Source organism: Coturnix japonica, chromosome 2 (genome assembly GCF_054131305.1).
Source record: "Coturnix japonica strain WE chromosome 2, WE-NBRP24, whole genome shotgun sequence".
Lineage (NCBI taxonomy): Eukaryota > Metazoa > Chordata > Aves > Galliformes > Phasianidae > Coturnix > Coturnix japonica.
Genome location: NC_140664.1, coordinates 98,514,436 through 98,540,371, shown reverse-complemented (window position 1 = coordinate 98,540,371; position 25,936 = coordinate 98,514,436). Strand labels below are relative to the sequence as shown.

Here is a 25,936-nt window from a genome sequence, read left to right as displayed (position 1 = left end):
AAAATATTCTAATGCTCTAATTGCAACAATCAGTAGAGAATTACATTTGAAAAATGTCCTACTGCAAAACCCCAAATACATTTAAAAACAAAAGCAAGCCAACAGAACTAAACACAACATAACAAAGGCCAGAGGAAAGGACAAACACAAGCTACTGCAAAATAACTCTGCCATTCAAACTCTGGAGCTGAACCAAGTAGTTAAAGGTTCAGTTTCACTACACATTCTAAGAAGCAGAAGTGACTGTTCTCTCCTTAATTACCACTGTAGTATACATGGGGTTTTCGTTTTTGTTTGAATAGCTTTAATGATATTTAGATACAAACTAGTCAATACACCGTGTAACAAGCAAGCTTACTGTCAACAATACATGCACGCATACACACGTAAGAGAATAAAGGAAGAGATAAAATAACATTAACAACAAAGCAATCCATAATATTTGAGTTTTATATTACGACTGTCAGAAGTTATTGTTCTACCTTTTAAAAACATAATTCTGACATGGGGCTTTAGTCTATGATGAAAGAAAATGCTCATAACCAAATAAGCACCTAATGGAGCCAATTATGTGGGAGGCAAGCAGTCTTGCTAATACTGTTACTCTAATGCTGCTCTTCCCGATCCTTCTTAGTTGTACAGATTCTAGCTAAAATATACAAATTAGTTTTCCTCTAGCACTTATAGAAACAACGTGCAATTCTGCATTCAGGTAATACAAATGAATACCAAGAACATCATAACTAGCTTAAAAATCAGTGTAATGTTTCAAAAATAAAACCCAAACTTACTAAATGCTGCCTGTCAAACCATCAGTTCATCTCTTCAGCATTAACCTTGTGCGCTGTCACAACTTTAAGAGTGCCTTAGCTCTTATCACCCACAACTCTGAGAAGCCTACCAACCTCAATCTATCTACAAGTTTGTGTAGTTGTTGTGGGATTCTGCTCCTAAGTGCCTTCTGCTCAACTGGCTCCTCCAGCTACTCCAACAGAACAGCCCAGCAATATGGAAAATGGAAAACGAACATTTCTCAAAAGTTAAGACTTCCATATGGAACAAAAATTCCCATGCTTCGCAGATAAGGTAGTTCAGTTTCTCTTTTAGTCACACCTACAAGTCAGTAAGACATGGAAGGACAAATTCTTTTGCACACTTCAATGTACAGACACTAAACATTTTAGCAGTTTGCATCCGACACAACACAAGCATGAGTGTCTTACCAAAGCATCTGCTACTGCCTCTTCCACATCAGAACCCGTGTTCAGAACTCTCATAGCACTAACTGACGAGGACAATCTACTCGACTGACTAATTCCAAAGCTGGTACCTGTTAAATCATCAACAAAAAAATGAAAAGAAGAAAAACAAACATACTTCAGTCAGAACAATAACACAATATTAATACTATACTCACTTAAAAAAAAAAAAACAACAACAACAACAAAAAAAAACCCAAGCAGAAGAAAAGCATTTGCTTATTGTTTCTAATAAATCACATAGAGGCTAAAGTATGGATGTTTTCATCCCAACAGCTTTAGTGGTGCGGTGAAAAGGTTCAAACGAAATAACAACAGGAATATGAAGATTCTATTCCAGTATCACAGAAGAAAAAAAGCCAACAAATGAAGTACTTTAACTAAGAGAACTCAGTAGTGCCCTTTTAGGTTTCTTTTTTGTTTAACGTCTTCATTTTGGGTTTTTGTTTTCATTTCAAAGGAAAGCAAAAATAATAGGAAGGCCATGGAGACTACTGATGAAAAAACTACATGCATAATGAATGGCTACAAATACTGAAAAAGTGGAGAACTAAAAAATCCTCTGCAAGGAAAAATAAGGTGACTGTTGTTAGGGAAGGAAAGGATTATCACTGAGGCATGAGGGTGGAGACAAAATCTAGTAACACGAACAAATGTATCTAGATTACTAAAACCACGAAACAGAAAATAATATAAATAATGCTTTTTACAACTGAACTATGAGGATAACCAAGTGGGTGGGTGGGTAAAAAAAAATCCAGGATGACTGCACAGATGACAGCAAAGTGTACTCATCCTTCACCTGTAGCCCCATAAGCATCAGGAGCGTAGAGGGCACCAGTGGATCTGGAGTGATGTCTGGAAGCTGCAATAACAGGATCATACAAACCCTATCTATTACCATGGAATCAAGGTGCTGCAATAGTTGCTTAGATGAACAAAAGCACATTTATCAAAAAGATACAGCTTTAGCACAAGAAGATGAATACTACACAGAAGGATAAAGATTCAGACAAGTTCTTTGATTATCGAGATTAGAGAGGTTTATGTACACTGGATATTTCATGCATGATTTCTTATTTTTAATTTAAAGGATTAAGAGCAGATTAAAAGCAAATATGTTCAAGTTCAAAGAAAAAAAGGAAGCGTAGGTACACAAATGCACACACACACACAAACACACAACAGAATCCTCAAAAATACTGGAAAAGGCTCACTGTTTTTCCATTGCAGTTACTTCCATTCTACATGCTCGAGAGCCAGAGCTCACATACCAAACAATTGGGAAGAAAGTAACTATTGCACAAACTGTGTTAGCAGCTGACAACTGATACTAACTTGAGTTCTTGCCCACGTGCAGATAAGCTAACCTTACTTAAAATTACTACTTTACAGGTGAAAGCCAAAATTATTCAATTTTAATTTAAAAAAGTAAAAGAAGTTAATGTATTTAGCACTTCACATTCTTACTGTTCTCTTTAAGATAAAATGTGAAACTGAGACAAGTATGTCAGTTACTATGGCTGTTGAAAATCCTTGGAAGTTACACAAAGTTGGAACCAAAGATCTTGAAGGACTTCTGAATAAAAAGGAGTACCATCTATTTTTTTCTGATGCTTCTATAAAATAAAGGTCTTTCAGAGATTCCAAAACAGTTGGCCTACACAACATTGCTACCATTTTCTTTCATTCAATATTAACATCACTTGAGTCTGTTTCCTTCTTCAGTTCACTTAATGCAGAATTCTACAGCCATGTAACTGAAATGGGCTTTGAAAACTTTAAAGTCTAACCAAAGTGACTTGCATCCCAGATATAATACTATAATTTAACAAGGAACTGAAAATGCAAATATTTTACACCTCCTCGATACATAAAGCAGTAAAAATGGAAACCAGGAATTAAATGAATCATCATTTACTCTGATTATCATACACAATCTAAGAGCCTGATTTGAACTGAGTAATTCCAATACAGATCAAACCACATCTGAGAAAGAACAAATCATTTAACCTGAGTGAACTCCAAAACGATCCTGAGCACTGTAAAGACCCCAGAAACAACACTGTTTTTTTCCCCCTTCCTCTGCTTTTTACAGAGGTTCAGCAAAGTATTTTATGCCACATGGAATATGCATGAAAATGTTTAGCTAGGTAGCTTTATTAAGCTAATAATGCTCTATGGAGTACTTGGTTCTTCAGAACAACTATTTTGGATCAAATACATCTCATTTCAACAAGTATTTCCAAGAATATTTTTTGTACCCTTCAAACATCAGAAGTAATGTATTTACTTATCTTTCTTTGTTTTAATTATTTATAAGATTAATCAAAATAAAAACTATTTTAACAGGACTCAATATAACAATGTATTTCTTGACTACAGTATAAAAATCACACTAGCTTTCTATTTAACATCATCTGCATATAAGAGAAAAATTGGCCCTTCCATACTAGCTACCAAACTCTTGCTACTCAAGAGTGGTTGTTACCTCTCCCTCTGTGGCCTTACACTGAGATACACATACAGAAGCACTTCACACAGAGAAGCAACTATAAAACAACTGCGTCAGTTTACATCCTGAATGTTTCAGAACTTGTAAGCAAAACTTCCTCTGCTGAAAAAAACAATAATACAAACATTTCCTCCCTTCCCCAATGCCACATGTAACTATTTCTAGCTACAGATACAGAGATTAACTGATTTGTCTTCTAATTCTGTCCTTGAAAAACATTATTATTTTGAATAATAATCAACAGTATCTCATAAGACAAAGTTGGCCTAAGAAAATACTGAATGACATTTAAAATTCATTAGTATAAGGACTGCAGGTTTATTTCAGATGTAGAGGGTTTTTTTGTGTTTGTTTTTCAATTCTAACTCCCATACTTGCTACTTTGTGTTCCCCATGCTGTCAGTCATTCAACCTATTCTATTTGAACCAGTATTTGTTCTGAAATCTAATGCAAAAATTTAACTCCATCTATAAAAATAAAATCTTAAGTAGCATCTGGCCCAATGAACCACTAAATAACACTATTCATTGTATTAGTTTAACAGTTTTTGTTGTTTTTTTTTAAATTAACAGCATTTGATTAAAAATATCAAGTGTAAATCAGATCTTACATGCACGCAATTAAATTCAAGGTGTAGGGCAGCAAAGGCAGCACAAAAAGAACTGGAAAAATCTCATTTTTAAAAGAAAAGATGTGTGTATGCTACAATACAGTCCACCTGCTGTATTTTAGTAGAAGAGACAGGTTTATTATGGGATTCTGCAGAACATCTACTTTTAATTTAATTTCCCAATTAAACAGCATCTGGGTAGATTAGCATTTGTTACTAAAACAGCTTTCATTCAATTAATCCATACTTCCCCAGTAAAAATCCCGGCTGACAGGAAGCACACTGACTTAACTGACTGTAACAGACTTCCAGTGCTAATGAGGAGTACAGACAGGTGCTTCATCTGAGAGAGAAACCAGAGATTTTCTATATTCAGGACAGGCTTTGTGGCTAAAATCACATCACCTTGAACTGACAACTACAAAATTACACCGTTCAGACAGTCTTATGGAGAGAGCTTCCTACTGCTGACACTTTTATCGACATCTGCTACCAAGTTTGTAGCAACCTTGACAAGGATACAAGAAGGTTCCCTAATCCATAGCATGTTAAAATAACTACAAGCAAACTCCCCAATGCCTTATTCACTTTTCAGAAGCACAAACCAGCTTGACAATTATACAAAATTATCTTAGTATTAGGATGACAAACTGAAATGCTCTGCGAAAACAAAACTTCCAGCAATTCTAGGAACAAGGACTGAAAGTGGTTATGATATATGTGTGAACGTTAAAGTTTTCAACTTCTTTCCTACGTAAAAATACAGTTCAATTACTACTCTAGAATCACTTTCTCTACTGTGATTAAAAATGAACTATAGAACTGTGCTGTGGTTCATGCACTAGGATAAGGACCCCACTACCAGCCCTGTTCATCTGTAACAAACTGAAGGCAGCCTCTCCACAGGGGTCCCTTATCTGTACCACTGCATTACTCCCTCTAACAGCACAGAGTACTCTGATGACAGGATAGCTATGAACAAAGTCTGCTTTATTTCACGTATTAACAGATTCTAGCTGATGCAGGGAAAGGTGAAGAACGACAGCTATATTTTAGTTGCTCAAGTAATTTCAAAAAAGCCTCCAAAAGCATAATCACCCTTTAAACAACACCAAACAACCAGTGGCTATGAATCACACATCTCTCCAAGCTCCTAGATTTTAAGGTAAGGCCAATACTAGCTAAGTATTTTTGAAGTGTACAACCCATTCACACGTTGGACAATTTTCCATCCAAGTAAATGGTGAGCGAGCCAAGGAAGGGAAAATAATGGTGGCCTGCTACAAGCTACACGGAGGAGGCATGGATTCGTTAGGTGCAAATTATGAAGGGCAAAGACAGCCATGCACAACAAGGGGCTCTGAGTACTTACCAAGGGGTGGAAAAGAGCGGACAGGGCTCGTGTCCCTGCTACTTTCCCGGCTGGCCTCCCGACTGCACCCCTGACTCACACTAGGCCGAGGAATGCGGCTGCCTCGTGCTAGTATGATTCAGGGTACAGACAAACAGCAGCACAGAAGGGAGAAGACATAAGAAAAGTTGTGGTTTTAATGATATTCTGTTTTTCAGTAAGATCAAAGATGTATTTCTACGAAAATACACTGATGATTATGTTGTATTTTAACTGATGTCACACACTTTCTTGATTGTGCTAGAATACAATAAGTGTAGTCAGTTCAATGAAACTACCTTTTAGGACAGCTAACAAAGTTGGTTTACCAACTCTTCACAGAATGGTTGAAAAAACTCTCAAAAAATATGGAGAGTGAACAAGCAATAATAAAATATGGAGAAAACATTCATTCAAAATCTGTGCTCACGTTCTAGGTAATCTACTCCACAGTAACAAAAATGAAAAGTTAAGCTTTCTCAAGAAGGAAAATATAAAGATCATACTGCTAGAGCACAAATCAAAAATACAAAGTAAAGGTGATGAAGAACCACAGCTACACCTATTGAAAAACACTGCTTGGTTGCAGTACAGGTAATTAAGTGTAATCTGCTTATACTGTGAGACATAGGAAGCATGACATTCACTTTTGTATCACAGAAATATATATATACACACACACATATCCAGAGGACACAGAAGTAATACAGAAAATCTTCCTAAAATGGTAGCACTTTCCTTTACTGGATGTGACAGTTTGGAGGGTAAGAATAAGACAAGAGTGAAAGAGGAATGGAATAAATGGAGAAGAAAAGAACAACTACTGCATTTTCAGAGCTAGGAAGCTATCTGCTTCAAGTTAAAAAAAATCTGTCTAGTTTATCAATTCCTAGTCTCAGCATCCAGGTACATTTTAATCTATATGCATTCTAATTTTACCATCCACCTGTAATGTAAATGCAATGAATAGTTAGCCAGCACATAACGTAAAAATGTCTATAAACAAATCAAGAATTCTTTATCAATTCTTACCTACTGACAGTCTAGAAGGACTGGCTTCTCGACTGCATCCCTGACTTCTTGGGATTTTGCTTCGTTTTTGTGCAGCTGCAGGGTTCACTAACACTCTCTGAACCCCTGTGTTCATAGTAGAAAGCGTAGTTGTTGTCAAAACTCTTCCAGGAGACCCAGATCTGCTGCCAGCTGAAGGCAAAATGAGGGAATGTAATTAACAGCACATAAATAACTATGGTTTTAAAATATGCTTAAAGATGGCAGGAAACCGGTGGTAGATTGAAATGGTCTGGAAAAACATACACGGTAAGAATGTGAAATTTAAAGCTGATACAAGTTCTTGAGGAACCACATAAAAGGCAGATACAGTTATCAATACAAGGAAGCACTTGGTGTGGCACTGAGCACTAGGTATGCTCAAGAAACCACAAACTGCACTTCCCATTTTCATCAGTTTGGATGTCCCTGACACAATCACTGGCCTGTTCATTTAAGTTTCACTGTGTCACTAATCATGTTTTCTGTAATAATATTAATAAAATAATTTTTAAAAGAACAGCTAGAAAGCTAAAGTGAGCAACTATAAGCCAGCGATTTTGTCATTACTCAGCTCTGCCTATGCCACCAATGTTATAATTGAATGAAATCATCCTCCTAACATATAAACTCTCCTTACATGCTTCTTAAAGCACGAGTTCTTCAAAGTTAGATGAGTTAAATAAAATGCCGCTGAAAACAATTCAAATATTCACATTGTTTCCTGTGGAAATTACTCCACAGATTTAAAGAGAAGCCATAACTAGTTTTAAACAACGTTAAAAAACTGATCAGGACATTCTATTTAAGCACCTTATATCTTTTTCTTTTACTAACAGTTCACAGTTTATCAAAACTGTATAATTCTGAAGTACACGGTATCTGTTCATTTCAGCACAGCAAACCCAACACAAGCAACTTGTCAATGGTCCCTGTTGTGGATCCATCCTCTGACATGGCAGTTAAAGCAAATGTCAGTTCTAAGCCCTAACAAACAACCCACTCTTCTTTTACAAGTTGGTACCACCAGTTGATAAATACTTATTCATGTTTCCAGCTGCAGAATTGAACAAGTCTGACCAATACACGACAAAACATAATTTAAACCAAAGGTTAATTATGTGCAGAGAAGAATATTCCATTAACCTTTTAAAAATAATCACATAACAATATGACTTCACCTGTGCTATCAAATCTATGACCTTAACATGCAACATCTTAACTTCCATGGGATGCTTCTTATGAGGTATATTTAAAAGAAAATGAGTTTAATAAAGCTTGACTGTATGGGAAAAGAAACAAAATCCCAAACAAAACAAAATATAGGCTAGGTGAAGGGAGAAAGCAAATACATATACCATGCATATACCTTCAGATTCATTGTTTGAATTCAAACTTGAAATGGTTATTTAGCAAAATGCCCTTCTCCAAAATACGGACCTATTCAGCAGAAATGATAAATAAATTTTAAACAGCCTAGAAAAAAATAAGCATAGCTTCTATAATTGGGGGGAGTGTAGGGAAAGAAAAAGAATAGGCAAATTGATAAAACTGCTGTGGTCTGCAGAAGTTAAGGGTTTGTCAGTTTCTTCATGTTGGGGTAATTCAACTGAGGCCTGATACTATTCTGCATTCCCACTTTCCAGTATTTCCAACCCAAATGCTGGAAAAACCTTTCACTGTTCCAGAGACTTTTATCTTCTACAATATGTCAGAAACTGGAGAACTTTAATTCTTCTCAAAATATACAGATTGAATATAACCTCTCATCATTCTAGCTTATTTTTAATATCTTCATTCTGACCTCAGAGCATACCTCTATAGCCTAAATAAACCAGTGTAATATCCTGAAAGCATTACATTAAGAGTAACAGCACTGTCATACTGTTCTTAATACTACTATCAGCATAAGATCTAAACAATGAAAGATAGATGATTAATTAAAATTAATTAAAACAGCATTCTAAACTGACAAAACCCTCTCAATTCTGCTGCCTTCCAAATAAGTTGCATCATAGGAATTAAGTGCAGCATATGGAAAAAAGTGAGCCAGAATTTCTGCTGAATAGGGTCCTTAAAATGAGGTATGTAAAACAGGTGATCAAACAATGATGTATACACAAATTCTGTAAACTCTTACCACCAATGGGGTTAGCAGACTGTGATCCTGAACAAGGTAGGATTAGGGTAGGGGTTTATAATCCATGAAGAGGGAGGGAGCAGAGGAGATTTAAAAATGGATGGCAAATGGAAATAAGAAAGCTTTAGTCATTTCACACAAGAAAAAAAGCCACAAGGGGGTTATGCTAAAGCAGTGCTTTTAAGTAGCTCCCACAACTGAAGAACTAAGTTCAAATGCCATGTACAAAGCAGATGAAGCAAAGCTGCACAAGCAAATTACAATTCTTCAGCTTTCTAATCAACAACTGGGTAATGCTGAAGAATTAATTTCATTTAAACATGAAACTGTAGCCTTCAAATTACTTTTAAAAAACTACAAGGTTGCCAAAACAACTTCAGAATTTCAACAGCTGAACAAAAATTACACACAAGGCCAAAACATATTTTTGTTCAAGACAGACAGTAAAGGAACTGAGCTGCAAGTGCGGTGGATGACCAAAAAAAAAAAGCAAACAACTTTCACAATGGCACATTTGAAAAGACTTGCATATAATTTAGGGTTTTCCTCTTTCTCAATTCATCTGAAGTGCAACAGTCAGAATTTCTTTCCATTCAGACACTTTATTCTTTCTCTGAATGAAGACTAATATAATTCTAGTATACATTGCTGAATTAACTGACAATCAAATAGAAAGGGACAGGAAAAAACAGAACCATTTTTTCCATGGATAAAGTAATGGGACATAGGTTGTATATGTATTTATTTTTTAGGAAACAATTTAATAATTCAGGTAAGCATAGGAGTAGAGCACTTCTAAAACCCTAAAAAGTATCATTTGTAAAAGCATTCAGATTTGCAAGTCTTTCACATAATGAGCTTCGAACAAAAATACTGAATAGTTTTAAAGTCTAAATTCACAAAAGCATCTGTGTTACAGTGCTGGATTTTTGGTTTCTTTGTTTGTTTAAGAAATACTAAGCTTAAATCTAATATGAAATTATTTCCCTGCTACAAGTGAGGAAACTAAATCAACCCCAGGTAGGGAAACATCAAGAATGCTCCACATGATGCTGTGAAAATTTCTATTTATGTAAAGAAGCATCACCTAAGCAGCAGGTACACACTGGCTGACAGCTCTCCTTCACCTTATATCTGTCCTCTTTATCTTCTTTAAAACATCTCAGAATTCTTGTTCTCCCCAGGTTATAATGAGCTAACTGCAAGCATCAGTTCTGAACAGATGTAGTGATAAAAGGCAATGAAGATGCACTCTTATGTTTAATTTTTACACATTATGACAAGTAAACATACCTAGCTATTTCAAGATCTATTCAGCTCATCTCTTTTGATATTGATACGGTATAAAAAACTGTACATGCTTCAGTTTGTTTCCCTGGATTTGCAGTCAGATCAGTGTGACATGATGTTTGTCATCAGAGAAGTTGTAGATCACTACTCAAATTTTAAACTTCCCTCCCTCCAGTTTATTTTCAAGGATTTATTGCATTTCTTCAAAGAAGGATCAACTCTTTCCTACTATCAGTGGAAAGCTACAGATATTGCTCACTGCTTTTACTAAAGTAGTTTTTAGGTTATTTGCCTTCCCTACTTTGCCCTTCAATCATTAACCCAAAAATTCTTTGCTTATGATACGAGTTTAGTCAGCATTGGAAACATAAAACAAGTTTTGCATAACTTTTGTCAAAGCCAATAACTAAGCCTAACTTTCAACCACAAATAATCATGGGATTAGATAACTATCCACAAAAAGTTTACTTAAAACTACTTCTCTTATTTATTTTATTATTTTTTATTTATTTGCTCAGTTTTGGGGTGTTGGTTTGTTTTTGTTTTTTTACAATTTTAGTTCACAAATCTTGCAAACATTGGATCAAATTTGATGCAACAACATTTGGTGGAAAATGAAATCTACAGGGAAAAATGGAACTGGAACTGCTCTAGTAGAAAAATAAACATAAATTTGTCATGCTTTTTAACCTCTATAATTCTAGTTAGGAGAAATGCAGTCATTACTATGAAGAAGATAAACATTTCTGCAATTAAACCCAGAATTTGAGGTTTTAACTGGAAGTAGATACAGTTAGTCAGAAGAATAATTACAATGGGAAACTGAAAATCTATGCTACTTACTAGCTTTGTAGCAGGAGAACTGTCAAACTGTAGCACTGGTTAATTTGTTTACACTAATTTTATCGTTAATTTCTGTTCTAGATGAGACAAGGCTGAATATCTGAAAACAATGTAGGTATGTTTTCAGAAGAAGTCGGTTGTTGGCATCAGGTAATAAACAAACCTCCATAGGTCTGCCAGTGTCAAAGAAGGTGAGATAGAGTCAGGTCTCTAATTAATGACAGGCAGCTCAACTAGATGAGAAATTCTCCATTTGCTTTTGTTTATGAGCACACAAGAAAATTACTGGGGATCGGCTAATATACAGTGAATTTACTCTTTACAACTTCTGGTTTCAGTGCAAGCTACAGAACAGACTATCTGGTTAGGGTTTCATGTTTTTCATTCCAAGGGGATAAGTAAAGGCAAGGTGATGTCTGTAACACAAAAAAGGAGTAAAAATTCAAAAACTAGCATAGTGTCCTAGCTTAAAATGAAATCTGCTATTTCTGGCTGAAGAAATACGACTTATTGAAAACTGAAAGATTAATTTTTAATTAACACTGAAGACACCACCCAGCCTACATGTTTTTCTGAGTTATCTGTGCATGTAATACATATAATTGACACAGATATTTTACTGGTGTTGTGTGTTTAGGATTTGGGGAGGAGGGGGGAGAAGAATGTTGAGAGGTTATAATTAAAGGAAGAATTTAAGGGTAGATATCACTTCTTTTTACATGACCTAATTTAATTGGCAAACTAAGACCTAGCCTACTATTTTGCTCAGAGAAAAACAACATGAATTAGAAAAGCATGCAAATACCACTGACCCAAAACACTGAAAAAATACCTTCATTTTTCTCTGGCGATGATGAACCTAAGGCACAGAACAACAACTCAGTATGTAGCTTATTTTTTTTCATATTAACTTTGATTGTAGCCATTTGTCAACGAATGTATACTAAGGCATTTGGCCTCTTATCAGGTATATCTGAGAAACAGCAAATACATACGCTGAGACTGAGAGACCACTTTGGTTCTACTTCGTCCTCTGGAATCTGTTTTAGAATTTCCAATACCAACAGAAGGTGTTGAAAGCTTTGTTCGTATACGACCTATAACATAAAAAAAGGAATTAAGTTAGTTTTTCGCGGCAATACAGAAAGTAAAGCATTAGTAGCATTTACTAATATGTTCTTAAATTTCTGAACATAAAAACAAAGCACGATGTAAAAGGTGAAAATTCACTTGGGATAATTAGTAGAAATTTGAACATATTGAAAGGACTTAATATTTGAGGGTTCAAAATACTTCTTTGATGCTACATGCTTCAGTAAATTATTTGCATATTACCTTTTAAACACCCTGAACTAGTTAGTTCTTGCTTCCTACATGAATATGTTGATTACATTACAAAAAGGGAAATTTATTAAATATGTAACAGGCAATGTAGCTACTAATATTGCAGATTCAGTCTTTTCATGATCTATATCATGATATAGTTATAATATATATATCATATAATATGATATAGTTATAATTCTACTTTCACTGTCACAAAACTACAAAAGTATCCTTGTTTAACTTCTGAATTCGGTTCTGAGACTGCTTCCTGTATTCTGTGCACTTTTTAGAAACCTGAATACTATTACTGGAGACTGTACTGTTTTCCTGACTATGATAACATAGACTTCTATATGATTTACAGCAATTTGGAAATATTAAGTAAATTTAAGCCTCAGTGTCTGCATGATATCAAAAAATACTATTTCTCCCAGCAGACAGAAGAACTGACAAGTCTGAAACAACAGAAATTGCTTCTCTCTATTACACCAAAGAGGCTGAAGTTTTTTGCACTACTAGCCATATCCCTCATAAATGTTCAAAGAACAACGAAATTACCAAGGAAAGGTAAACAAAGGGGAAAAAAAATACACCAAAAACCCTCCCTCAAAACTGTGCTAATGATGCTTCTCAGAAGTTTTACAAACAAAGCCTGTGGGCGCTGTGGATCTAGCTCAACAAGTAATTCATTTCTAAAAACAGAATAATTTAAATGCTTTCTAGACATGTAGAATCAATATTAGACCCAGAACAACTAGGTACACACACTATTATTTAGTCTCTTTAAGCTTTCCACACCAGAATTTGGAGACAAACCAATTTAATATTATTCATCCAAGTAGAGGGAATACCTATAGATGAGAGTCTATAAGAAGAGAACCAGAATAAAGGAGGTTATTCACTAAACTACGAGAAAAAATATGTTAACAAGATTGGTTAGATTTACTGCTCCAAACTCTACTAGTTATCCCCATGCAATGGCAGTGTCTTCCCAATGAGTGCTGTGAGACTGCATGGTATGTAGACCATGTTCAGAATTTGGCCTCAAAACATAGGAATACAGAGTGCCACTATTTCACTGCTGTGTTAAATTATGAATTGGAACCTGGTTCAATTTCATCAAAGTAAAAAATAAAAACAGAACAACAACAAACAGTTTGTATTTGCATTAATGACGTGTTTAAACAAACAGCATATTGGAAATTGATTCACAACTCTCAAAAGGATGAATAATAATAGCAGCACCTGTTTCCCAGAGCATGAGCATATCTGATGAGAGTATCTGTGACTTGCTTTAAAAATAAAATGAACACAAAACTATAAAGCTATTATACTTTCTCACTGAAAATGTTAAGCAATGATACTGCTACTGCAGATGAGTATTTGAGAATTATTTTAAATACACCACATGACAACCAAGTATTAGATGCATAAGCTGTCTGGAGTTATGTCTCTCCACAACACCCCCAAAAGACCACATTCTACCTTCAAAGCTTAATTTGTATCAGTGAAAACATAAAGCTGAACATATCAGCTATTCTAACAAAATATTTTCTTACCATCTTCAGAAGCTGTTCCTAAACAGAAAAAATAACAAAATACATGATATTCCAAACAACAGTGTGCGTCTTCATTTCCTTTTTTGAGATAATCTTAGGAATGTTGACAAATTTTACCAAACCAGGAAGAGGTCTAAAACCTGTACTGCAACTCCATTATTGAACTGAAGCACAATTATAAAAAACAAAACAACACCCACACTGTACTTCCAGTGATTTACAGGAATGCAACATACAGCACTGCCTTCCAAACTTGTCACAAAAGACAAATACATAAGACAACTAAATGGGATCCTGACCAAAACAGACTTTGTAAATACTCTAGTGCAAGCTCTTCTGATATCAGAGATGCTATTATAAACTATCTCAGACAAAAACACATCACAAGAACGGTGTTTCGTTCACTGGACAGTTACAACTCATTAGAAACTCCGTACAGGAGAATTTCTGTGAATTAAGTCCACAATTGCTTTTAAAACCTATGTGAGATTAAGTTTTGTTCAGATATAACAGGAGCTTGCTGAAACAAGATTACACTTGAAAAACTACGTCAACTTTATCAAGGCTAGACTATGACAAAAGGAGTGGGACAAATGTGACATCCATGCATATGAATCAATGAGAAGCTATCTATACAGTACTCCATTTCTCCAAGCTTCTCTGAAACAGATCTGATGATGATAGAAAAATATACACAGATTAACACTGATAAAATGTTAAATGGCCTAAAAAAATAAATAATCAAAGGGTAGTTCCATTCTTCTTTTCATTCTATACCGTTCCATCATTTCTGACTGTGACTTCTTCATACTGTAATATCCTTAAGTCACTACTGTTAAAGACTTCATCTAAACATTAATTCAGTGTAAATTTCTTCACAAAAATCAGTTACAGAAATACACATGTAGGAGTGCCTCAGTTTTCCCAAATCCAATCTGCTAGCCTGTGTTAAGAAAAAACATACAAAAAACCAAACCAAAACAAAAAAACATAAAACCCAACATTCTTTCAGAGCTCCAACTTGGAACATCTAAGCCAGGCTACCAGCTAAGCTCATCCTAGGAGGAATGGTGCTGCTTCTCTTTTCTCCATCTTTGTAACACCAACCAACCTGTCTGGACAGCTAAAGGTTCACTGTCAGTTCCAAGAGATTAAAAAAAAAAAAAGAAAAATGAGAGAAAATACTATTAATCTCTGTTCTACATAACTAGCTTTCTAGAATTTCTTCATCTACCGTAGTTCATAATGGAGCACGACGAAGCACTGGTGAAAGAAGTCAGAGGCTTCAAGTTAGGCCATGATCAGCAGCAGAAGGAAAAAATAACTTCTTGCAAGAAGCAGTTGTATGATAAACTCAGCTTGAGAGTTAAGATGTGTTCATTCTGTCTCACATCATCTCTACAGATTATCCCCCACAAAAAAACATCATTGCTCTCATCAGTTGTGGAGCACTTCCCCTTTTAAACAGATGCATGGGATACCTCCACAAGATATGACACAACTCCTTAAGAAAGCTTATTCTTGGTGGCAAAATGCACACAGCAATTGCTCAGCACAGTCTAAATGCAATACAAGGAAATCTGATATGCAGATAACTGAGAAAGATACTAAAATACTGAACCAAAAAAACATATCTTATTGAAGTAGACTTGCTACCTACAACACCCCAAAATAGCTAAAAATCTTCTCAGAGAATCTCTCTTGGAGCTAAATGTGCTCGATACTCAGCACTGTATAGACCTATCTTCCTACTATTTCCATTTCTGTGCATATTTTGTGTATTTATTTCCCTCAGGAGATGCAGTGTACTGTCTAAGAAAGGAAAAACATCACCTGCTCTGCTTTCAGTGAACTACTCATTCTTCTAAACATGAATGCACATGACTAGAGATACGAATTAAGAAGCAAATGACATTGACTTGTAATGTGTTTCCCAACAAGAAATTCCCATTACCAGGCATCAACATGGGAAGTGTTACCTGAAAAAGTCTTACAAGAAACCCGATTCTCAATTGATCTGCAATTATGACAAAAACACAGGCAACCCCCTCCATGTATAGAGATCTAAGAAAAAGTTAGTGCTAAAGCATAGCTGGACCACTCGGTAAGCTATTTAAACAGGTAGGTCTTCTCAACAAACTACTCCTTTATACAATTGCATAGGATTATGCGACTTACATGAATGTAAAATTAAGTAGCTAGACCAGATTCTGATGAGAGTGATTTCTAAAGAAAAAACTGTAATTTCTTCTTAGAAATTCTTAATTATCTGCTTATTCTGTTTTCCAATGGTTATTTTGCCAAAAACCCCAAGACAAAGCAAAATAAAACAAACAAACAAAGCTGACTTCAAAGACAGAACTATGGAATACAACGAAACTAGAGCTTGTTACAAAAAGAAATTTAACTACAGAATTGCTCTGCTTTTTTTCTCATTTGGAGTAGTAACAAAATTCTGATAAAAGTTACTGTTGTTGATACATTCAAAACGTTGACAAATACATATACATGACATATATATATAAAGACCTTAAGACTACGTAGGAGTTAATGAAAATAGCATAGTACATGTTAATCAATAGACAAACATAGTAAACATTAAATATTTTACATTAGACACTTTAACATAATTAATAGAATTAGAGGACAGACTAAACAATTTCTTACCATCCATCTTGTCAGAAGTATCCTCTTTGTTGAAAAAGCAGGCAAAGAAACATGGAAAACTTAGTGTGTTAGAATAAAGGTGTTCACAGCACAGTCATAAAACATTAATTAAGGAAAATACATTAATATTAAATACTGTAGACACATCTATCTAACCTGTGCATGTATAAGCTAACTTAAGTAAAATTGGTTTCTGTCGGCACAAGGTACAATATTACAAAACAAGGTACAAGTAAGTACCCTGTATGGGGATGCTAAATCCCTATATTAACCAGATTTGATCAAGCCTTTGTAGTAAAATATTTATCTAATGTTTCATGCTAGGCTTTCAGCATCAATACACACTTGTATCATTACTGAACTACAGTGTCTTATGAAATCTGCTACTCAAGATGGGCTAAGGGACAGGAGGGGAAGAGACATCACAATAAAAACAGAGGCAAAATGAGACAAAGTTCCACTCAGGTTTAAAAACATTAAAGATTCACAAGTTCAGCTCGAAGTGCTTATTCTGACAGTAACAATCTAAGTTAAAACATTTACTGTGAGACAGATATAATTACATCTCAAGTCTCCTCAACAGGCAATTACCTACTAAGGATGCCAAGACTAGTCAACATTCAGAATGACTAAAAAATGTACTCCTGTATCTAGAAGACTCTCAAAATAAACTACCAAATAAAAATAATTTAAACCAAGAAAAACACATATAGATACAAGTAAGAATTCTTATAACAATAAGCTAAGAGACAAAGACAAATACTAATTACTATGCTTATGAACTTGTTCTCTTAGGCTCTACATTTTGCAGCTGTTTTTCCAAAAGGTAGATGTTACTCTTTAAATAAGGGTGAGAATGAATCAGGATCTAACTGAGAAATACTCCTTTTGTGTAACTATAAACAATCCTTGGCCTCGTTCATCATAGCTACCTTTATACAATCCATCTATAACACTGAGTTCTGTCTATCACTATAATCACATTATCTTGCCAATTCAATTCAGCATTGTACCCTCTTCCATAAGTCACCTCTAGCAAGGCAAAACTTTCCATCTACCCAAATCCCTTTTAAGAATTTGACATGGATTTACAGACCGCATATTCACCACTCCCTATCTACAAACTCCAATGAGAACATGCTATTTCTTTATCTGTGTTATCTCCCTGCATAAAACCACTCTTCGCCTTCCTGAAAACCTCTGTGCCCTTCTTAACTCCTGCTTCCAAAATTCTGAGCATGAATCACACACACTGTTTAAGATGTTCTGAAAGCAAACCAGTACTCCAAGAGCTAAATTTCTGTGAAATTTGTAATGATGAAGTAAACCCTATGTTTCACAATGGATAAACACTAACAGATTTATCTCTTTGCAGTTCACTTTAAATTTTTCTCCTCCTCCTACTGCTATGTTTCTTATCACTTTTTTTTTCCTATGAGTCATCTCCAGCTTCATGTAAGAACCAGAGTATGCTCTCCTGCCCACCAAAACAGACTAAAAAATACTTTGATCTTGAAGAATATTAATCCCACCTACTTCAGGCTTTCAGACATTACGCAGGGAGTATCAATTCTTCAACTCAAAGTTACCGGCCTATCTGCTCCAGCAAGCAAACTGAGCAGCCTAACCCCTCAATCTAAACCCAACAGCTTCCTCGATCCCCCGTGTGGGCAGTAGAGGGAGCCCACACTCCTATGCTAAAATCCTGCTCCAAGTAGCATTCTTTTTCAGCAGCATTGCAAACATGCTAGATCCACACTCAATGGTGGTTCAAAATCACTTCAAGTAGGCACTGATGACAAAAGAAGGAACTGATTTAATAATAACTATTTTAACCTAACTAAAAACACAATCAAAACCTCGGATAACATAGCTTATACGTATCTTAACACCTCCCACAACACAACACAAACTGAAAAGGGAAAGGTTTTCATTTTTTTTTAAAAGAAAAGCTTGAATGGCTAAATAAAAAGTACTGTTTTGTTGTTTGTTTGTTTGTTTTAATGTAATTTCTCTGCCTCTCTTGTGGCCATGACTGGCAGTATCACTACTAGAACTTGCTTTCTTGGTGGCCTAGCAGGAACACAAGTTGAAAAGAAAAAACTAGCACTGAACACTGAATCTCACACCCCTACTTTAAGAGTAGCCTAAAGAGAAAACATGCCAAGTATTCCTTTATTCTCCTCATGTGATGGTTAAATTTAAACTTGGAAGTTCTACCAACCATCACTATCAGTTTTTCTGCAAACCTGTAATTTGCAGACCATTCTATGTCTAACAACAATCATCCTGACAAAGAACATTATCACTCAGGTGAAAAAAATACTTTCACAGAGTCTTATGAAAGGACTTTGGAAGCTCTCTCTGAAATCTACTGTTCACATTCGTACAACACCTTGTGTTATATGAGTAAGCCACTACTTAATACAAGGATGTCTCATTAACTGATTAATTTACAACAGCGCTGAAGAGTTGAGGGAAAAAAAAGGGAGATCAAGAGTTCTGGTACTGATTTCCATTTTACTTTTGGATGCAAAAAAACCACAATCACCATCTGCTGTTAAGTGAAGGTATCATCCCTTCCAATACACAATGTAATACCAGATTAAGACATCTAAATAGCATAGTATGAATATATTCTTTACATAAATATTCTTCTAGTACAAGAAAAACAAAACATCTAGCAAAGCTGGCAACTTACGTCAGAAAATCTGCTCTTTTACAACATTCCAGCAAAAAAAGACAATGTCAGTTTTTCAAACGTAGACTAGACTTGTCTTCCTGTAACTCCTTGAAGAAAAGCCTCAGAAATAATTTCCCAATATAATAAAGATGTTTCCCTCACCTAGTGAAGCATAAGATCCTGGAGGCAGACCAGCTGCTGACAAGCGCCCAGCTCCAGCTGTCTGTCCAGAAGCATGGCGGGCCTTTGCCCCTGCAGCAGCATTAACATCAATGTCACTGCGAGACCTTTGCAGAGTTCCTGGGCTTGGAACACTCTTGCTGCTGCCCGAAACTATTAACAACAACAAATAATTGTTAGCAATTAATAGAATGAATTATATTTGCAAGGTTAATGTTTTCTACTGCTGCAGCAAATCTGCAAAAAGTACGTATGTCCCAACTAAAAATATGTAAAAGCCGAGCTAAGTATGAGGAAAACATAGCAGTAGGTGCAGCTTGCAGAGACATAACATCATTCAATTCTGAAACAGGGTAAATGCTTAACAAAATAAGATTTTAAGTTCTATTTAAATTTTTTAATTAAAAGAATTTTAAAGTCTGAACACTGTGTACAAGATTGCATTAGCTTACCTCTGCTTGCAAAGGTGGCTGGGCTGGCTGCAGACCATTTAGAAGATAGAGGACGACTGAAAGACAAAATCCAATAAAGCCATTAAGTAAGGGCTTTTATAAATAAAACATCCCATGTATCAGATCCAAAAGGCAGTTAATTCACAATGAAATGAGAGAGCAAAAGGTAAAAAGAAAAAACAAAAAGCCCTTTTTCTTTTCTCTCCCCTTTTACTTTCCCTGTATATTTTTGGAGAAAACTATTTATTATAGACTGAAAACACAATCAAAGCACAATCATTTCTATTAAAGCATCTTTTATATTTTATGAAATTGCATCTTCATCACAGAGCATTTCTCCTTTGATGATAGAAAGTTCAGGTCACAGAAACATCTACGGCTGACACTGCAATGTTTTGTTTAACCACAGAGCTTATCTTCAAAATCAGCTGTCATGTAAAAAGAGTGGGAGCTAAACAAAAATGACTGGTATATAACAAATTAAGTGGTGTCTGCAATAACAAGGAAAAATGGATGAAAGAAGAGAAGCCTTTCTATTTTCAATACAAAAAAGGCAAGGCTGAGAGAAGATTTATAATACTGTGTATTTACCTGAGCTACTTGTACCAGGTGCTCAAGGATAATGCAGACGTCTTATTTATTAGGTAACTTCTCACAGAGAATTATGTATCTGCAGCTAACTATCAACAGCAATACACAGTGATTTCCTAATACTAATACCTGGCTTTTTGGAAGCATTCTGTTGCAAGTCCTGGGTGCCTGATCTTAGAATGAGCTCCAGAAAGTCCTAGACAACTGTTATATATAATTTCATTGCTTACAGAATCTACAGCAAATGACATTTCATTTAAAAAGTTTCAAATAGAGCTTGTTTTGCAGGGACCAGTCATCAGATTCTTTCACCCCATAAATCTCCTCTACAATTATTTTTAATCAATAATCCAGGAGATCTGCAAGTACAGCTAAGTCAAAAATCATGGAGAATTGGACACAGTAAAAGCACGTCCCTATTTCCTAGATTAGTAAACATAGGGAGAACTTGTTAATAATGCTAGAAGCTAAAAACTTAAGTTTTGTGCAACACAAGGAAAATAACACCAAATTACTCAAAACTCAACTAAAAATACATTTCCTGCATTGCGACTACTTTTGTTTATTGTTCTACCCCTTCCTTTCTCTAGTATTTAAGTTCAAATACCTGGAAACTTACATACCCTGCAGTACAACAGGAAATAACACTTGGCAGTTTAAGAGTATCTTAAAATCTTAATTTCTATGTAACTTAGTTTTTAACATTACTAGCAAGTCATTAAAACATGTTTTAACAACACTTTTAATTTTCAGGTAAGCAATACTGATTAACTTAAACAAGAGTAATTCATCATATCTGAATAACATTTTCATTAAGAACAAAATAATTTGTTCAGACAATAATATATAGGTAAGTGACCCTTACTTGAGGCTCTCCTGTGAGCTGGAAGATGACCTGTCTGACTGAGGGAGAGATGCTATACTGCCAGAATTCTTCAAGTACGTCTGGAGGCTTCTTTGATAAGGTGGCTCAAGGGAATTGTACAGAGTCTCTGCTTCACTAGGAAAGTGATTTCTAAGACCCAAATAAGCCCTGTAAAAAAAGAAAAGAACCGACTGTAATTCTTCATTTTCTTCAAAATATAGTCAGGATGTTAAAAGATTACAAGGGATGAGAGCAAAAGGAACTTCAATTGAAAAGACACAGAGTGTGAAATAAACTCACCAGCTCACTAAGGAGCCAATTAAAGTGACCTAAAATATCTTCTCAAAAATAACTGAGTCTCTCTGTCCTCTGAAATTCTCCACTCACTTATTGACTCTAAGGGTAAGGAACAGAAATTCTACTCTGGCCTAAACCAGTGAAAACACTGAACAATTTTTTTATAATTTCATTTATGGGGGGGAAAAAAGCACGATTATACAGGAATATTAAACATCCTTTCTCCTGTTTCACAGGAATCTGCAAATACCTTAAGAAGGCAACAACTGCCTCTAACTTTAGAGTATTTATCTTACAATAGAAATCAGATGTTAATTCTGACTCTGAGAACAGAAATGTAACTTTGCAATTTAACTTATGCCCTTTTCTTTACAGGTGAGCTATCAAATGTGGCTAGTGCATTACGTCTTGTCACCCTTCAACACCCTTATGTAAAATCTACAAATTTTCAGAGCAAAAAGTAGTACAAACTTACTTCCTTGCCTCCACTCTTGCTTCCGCATCAGCATCGTGAATGCCCTTCTTGATCGTTTCAACTAAGACTGCTGCATGCCTAGAAGACAAACAAACATTCCTCAAACTATTTTGCTCCTCCAAATTCAATTCTAAAGTAAGTAGTAAAGTTTAAATAATTAATATATAATAAAGTAAAAAATAAAAAAGAAAGCAGAGAGAGAAGTTCTAAGGTATGAAGTAAACAAATACTTAAGCATACTGATGATGTAACTGCACCTGCTGGAGGGGCTTAAGTAGGTTTCCCAGCTATTTCCTTTTCTGAAGGTAGAAACTACGTCTTCTAAAAAAGCAAAGGCTACAGCAAAGGCAGACAAATGCAGTTTTAAAAAAAATAAAACAAAACAAACAAATGAAAATGCAGCTCTTGTTTTCTGTAAACAGTATTTTAAGATGCTTTACTGAAATGCTGTCTATGTGTAAATACATGGATATTTCAATAGTTTGCTTCCTTGGATCAAAGTCTCTCGAAGAACCAAACTATATACCACGATGGAAGGCATCTACAAGAATCACCACGTCCAACTCCTGGACAGAGGACAACCCAAAATTCTAACCCTATGCCTGAGAGCATTGTTTAGATGCTTCCTGAACTCTGGCAAGTTCAGTGCCACTGAACACTATCATGGGCAGCCTGTTCCATGCCCATTATCTTCTGGCAAAGCACCTGCTCCTAATCCTTAGATTACACTGTGGTGCTCAAACCAGTACCCAGTGCTGGAGGTGAGGCTGCTCAGCACAGAGCACAGCGGAACAACCCCTTACCTCTCCCAGCTGGTAGTGTGGGCCTGACACACCACCCCTGGGTACAGCTGGCCCTCATGGCTGTCACGGCACAATGCTTTCTTGTACTCAACTTGCCATCAGCCAGAACCCCACACCCCCTTTTGTAGGACAGCTCTTTTGCCTCTTGTCCTCAAGACTGCACATATGTCCTGGGCTTGTCCCACACCAGGTGCAGGATTTAGCACTTGTTCTTAATTCGACTTCATGCCCTTGGCAATAGGTCAGCCATCACATTTGTCAAGATGTTCAAGACGTTTAGACATGGTACTAAGGGACATGGCTTAGTGGGAAAATATTGGTGGCAGGTGAGCTATTGGATCAGATGACCCTTGAGCTCTTTTCCAACCTTTGTGATTATATGATTCCACGGTTCTAAGATCTGTCTGCTTTTAGGAGAGTCAACAGCTCCTCCAATTTAGTGGCATCCTCAAAAGTAGCATACACTTAAATCCCACATCCAGACAACATCTCCAGACCAAGCCTTTCTGTGACAGATAAAGCATATGATCCTGTAGGGAGGAGTGTGATTTAAAATGCCTGAAGTACATCACTGACTGACCTTGTTAGCTTGCTTTCTACATTTCTAGAATAACCAGTAAAAGCAAAGGAACCAAATGGGGGTTGAAAATTTCCTCTTTTATGTCATCAGCAAAATGCACTTAATGTCATTTAGGGCAGATCCTGGGAGATTACTGATACTGCAGAGCATCACCAGATACACAGCTAATGCCTTGCAGAAGCTGTGCTACTAAAATCATAGAGCACTTGCAGTGTATGGTAACCAACTGCGAAGAGACTGATATTTTCTTTGCTACTTGACTGATGTTTGAACATCTACTGCTGCAAGAGCTGGTCAGTGACGTCTGCTCTGGCTGCTCAAGGGCATCACATGTTGATGAGGGCATCACAGTGAAGCTTGAGCACCTCTCAGCAGAACTGGCAGGGCAGAAACTGTCTCACTGCAGAAATGCCTCTACATGAGATCTTTGGTAAAACTCAGACAAGCTCCAGTATGGACAGAAAGAAAAGGATTCACTAACTTCTTCAGATGAAGAACAATTGCTCATATGCAATATAGGAATAGAGGGAGAAGGTAAGAAGAGGCAGAAGCATACGGATTTCCTACTCCCTAGTATCTAAACAAGCCACATGAACTGCTGTGCTAGAAAGGCTGGCTAACATTCAACAACAGAAGCAATTCAGGGATTCAACAGCAAAACTTCTGTACCAATATTCGTTAGCAGATCATTACTGGGGAAAAAATGTACTGGCCAATACCTTTCCAAAGAATGCGTTTGCCACTCTTGTAATAACAGGTCTAAAAATTCAAAGGATCGCCTAAGAAGACAGAATAAAACGTTTTAATTAATACTCATTTCTCTAACATGCTTGTAGAATACACAGAAACTTCACTGTTTTCACTTTGAGGGAATAAATACTTAACATAAAAGCATGCTTACCTGTCAAATCAGGACACTGATCTGCTTATTGTAAGGTCAAAATAATCGGTACAGAAAGCAAAGATGCAAGCTAACACAACTTTAAACTTCAGAAATTTGAACTTCCTTAGTTCAAGTCATGTTATTACACAATGCTGTTAGTTTTATTAGATTCCACATACAAGTCATCAGTAATTTAAAACTTGCACAAACTGTAACATCTTAGTATTAGAAAATAATATATCAATACTTTAAAAATTCAACTATTAAGTGACACCATAATGTTGACCCAGCAATGTTTTTCTGTCCCAAAAATTATTCCCATCCTTTCACAAGTCATCATGAAGTACGTACCATCAAGGAAATCATGACACCATTAACATGGGGACATACACACAGAATGCAGTCCTCAGTATTTTCTGGCACTGAATATATTAAGTTATTTAACTGTATTTATTATTAATTCAGAATACCTGACAACACAGCAGAAACACATCAGCAAATGCATATTCTGAAATACATCTGAAACTAGATCCTCGTAAACAAATCAAACTGGCACAGATCAGGAAGGTGTGTAGATAACTGAGACTTCCAAAAGGTAGTGGAATCTACGGTATCAAACTCTTACATTTTCTGGATATTTTTTTTTACCTTAGCCCTGTTTTATATCATCTTTCTTCTGGCCAAATGACTTGGACATGACTAAAGCATGGCAAAAAAAAAAAAAATCCCAACCCTAAAAGGATTAGAAGTTCTTCTTTTCTTTACAAAGGCAGTAACTCAGTATGAAAATACAATTTTGGCTGCCTTCACTGATGTGCACTGGATTATGAACTGAAACCATGTTCCTTGTACTGAGAGCTGACGGCTAAACGTATTTAAAACCGTGTACTTCCAACAAACAATTATCATATTTAGAAAGCAACAACTTCAACAATTTGCTATTTGAGTATATTGTAGCATACCTTCTAACGGCAACCGATTTTGAGGTACAGTTGCTTGTTATTAAAGGTATGAGTCGGGGCACGTGAGTATGCTGAAAAAAGTAAACAAAGTAGTTAATGACAAAAGTGTTTCTGAATTCATACAGTAATAAATAAATAGAATTAGAAACAGTACAAATTACAATTGGTCTCTTACAACTATCGGTGAAACTATATAGAAGAGACTACTATTAGCAAACGCATTTATTAAGCTTTTTTTCATTCCAACAATATCAAGGAAAACGTGCTTCTAACAAGAGTCAACAACCACACCACGATATGCAGTGTTTAGCTGTGTAAAGTCATGTCTGAAGGATCAAACGCAACTTTCTCCTCACACGAGTTCTAAACAGACTTCTGTTCATTTGTTTTTCCTGAAGGAAAAATACAGGCACAGCAGTCTTACAATCTGAGTTATGGAGCAAAAAGAAACCCGAAAACTATGAGCTCTCTTTTAAGGTTCAATCAATACGGTTAACATTAAAAACATCAAGTTC

At 35.7% G+C, this 25,936-nt stretch overlaps 1 protein-coding gene across 50 annotated transcripts in view; it reads right to left on the bottom strand.

Moving 5' to 3' along the window:
* The window catches only part of CLASP2 (cytoplasmic linker associated protein 2), a 114,667-nt gene that overhangs the window by 25,846 nt on the left and 62,885 nt on the right, over positions 1 to 25,936 (bottom strand). For 9 of the 50 annotated variants that reach the window (XM_085540418.1, XM_085540425.1, XM_085540420.1 and 6 more), the window contains 12 exons: positions 25,422 to 25,492; positions 24,296 to 24,355; positions 22,194 to 22,271; positions 21,422 to 21,589; positions 19,966 to 20,021; positions 19,496 to 19,666; positions 16,651 to 16,674; positions 12,094 to 12,195; positions 6,808 to 6,978; positions 5,758 to 5,865; positions 2,062 to 2,124; positions 1,224 to 1,330 (listed from right to left, as the gene is read on the bottom strand). In XM_085540418.1, the coding sequence (XP_085396544.1) occupies positions 1,224 to 1,330; positions 2,062 to 2,124; positions 5,758 to 5,865; positions 6,808 to 6,978; positions 12,094 to 12,195; positions 16,651 to 16,674; positions 19,496 to 19,666; positions 19,966 to 20,021; positions 21,422 to 21,589; positions 22,194 to 22,271; positions 24,296 to 24,355; positions 25,422 to 25,492 (1,179 nt within the window). Of the gene's footprint in view, positions 1 to 1,223; positions 1,331 to 2,061; positions 2,125 to 5,757; positions 5,866 to 6,807; positions 6,979 to 8,965; positions 8,993 to 11,930; positions 11,958 to 12,093; positions 12,196 to 13,983; positions 14,002 to 16,650; positions 16,675 to 19,495; positions 19,667 to 19,965; positions 20,022 to 21,421; positions 21,590 to 22,193; positions 22,272 to 24,295; positions 24,356 to 25,421; positions 25,493 to 25,936 lie in introns of all 50 variants that reach the window. The other 41 variants (XM_085540421.1, XM_085540423.1, XM_085540430.1 and 38 more) reach the window with 9 other exon arrangements.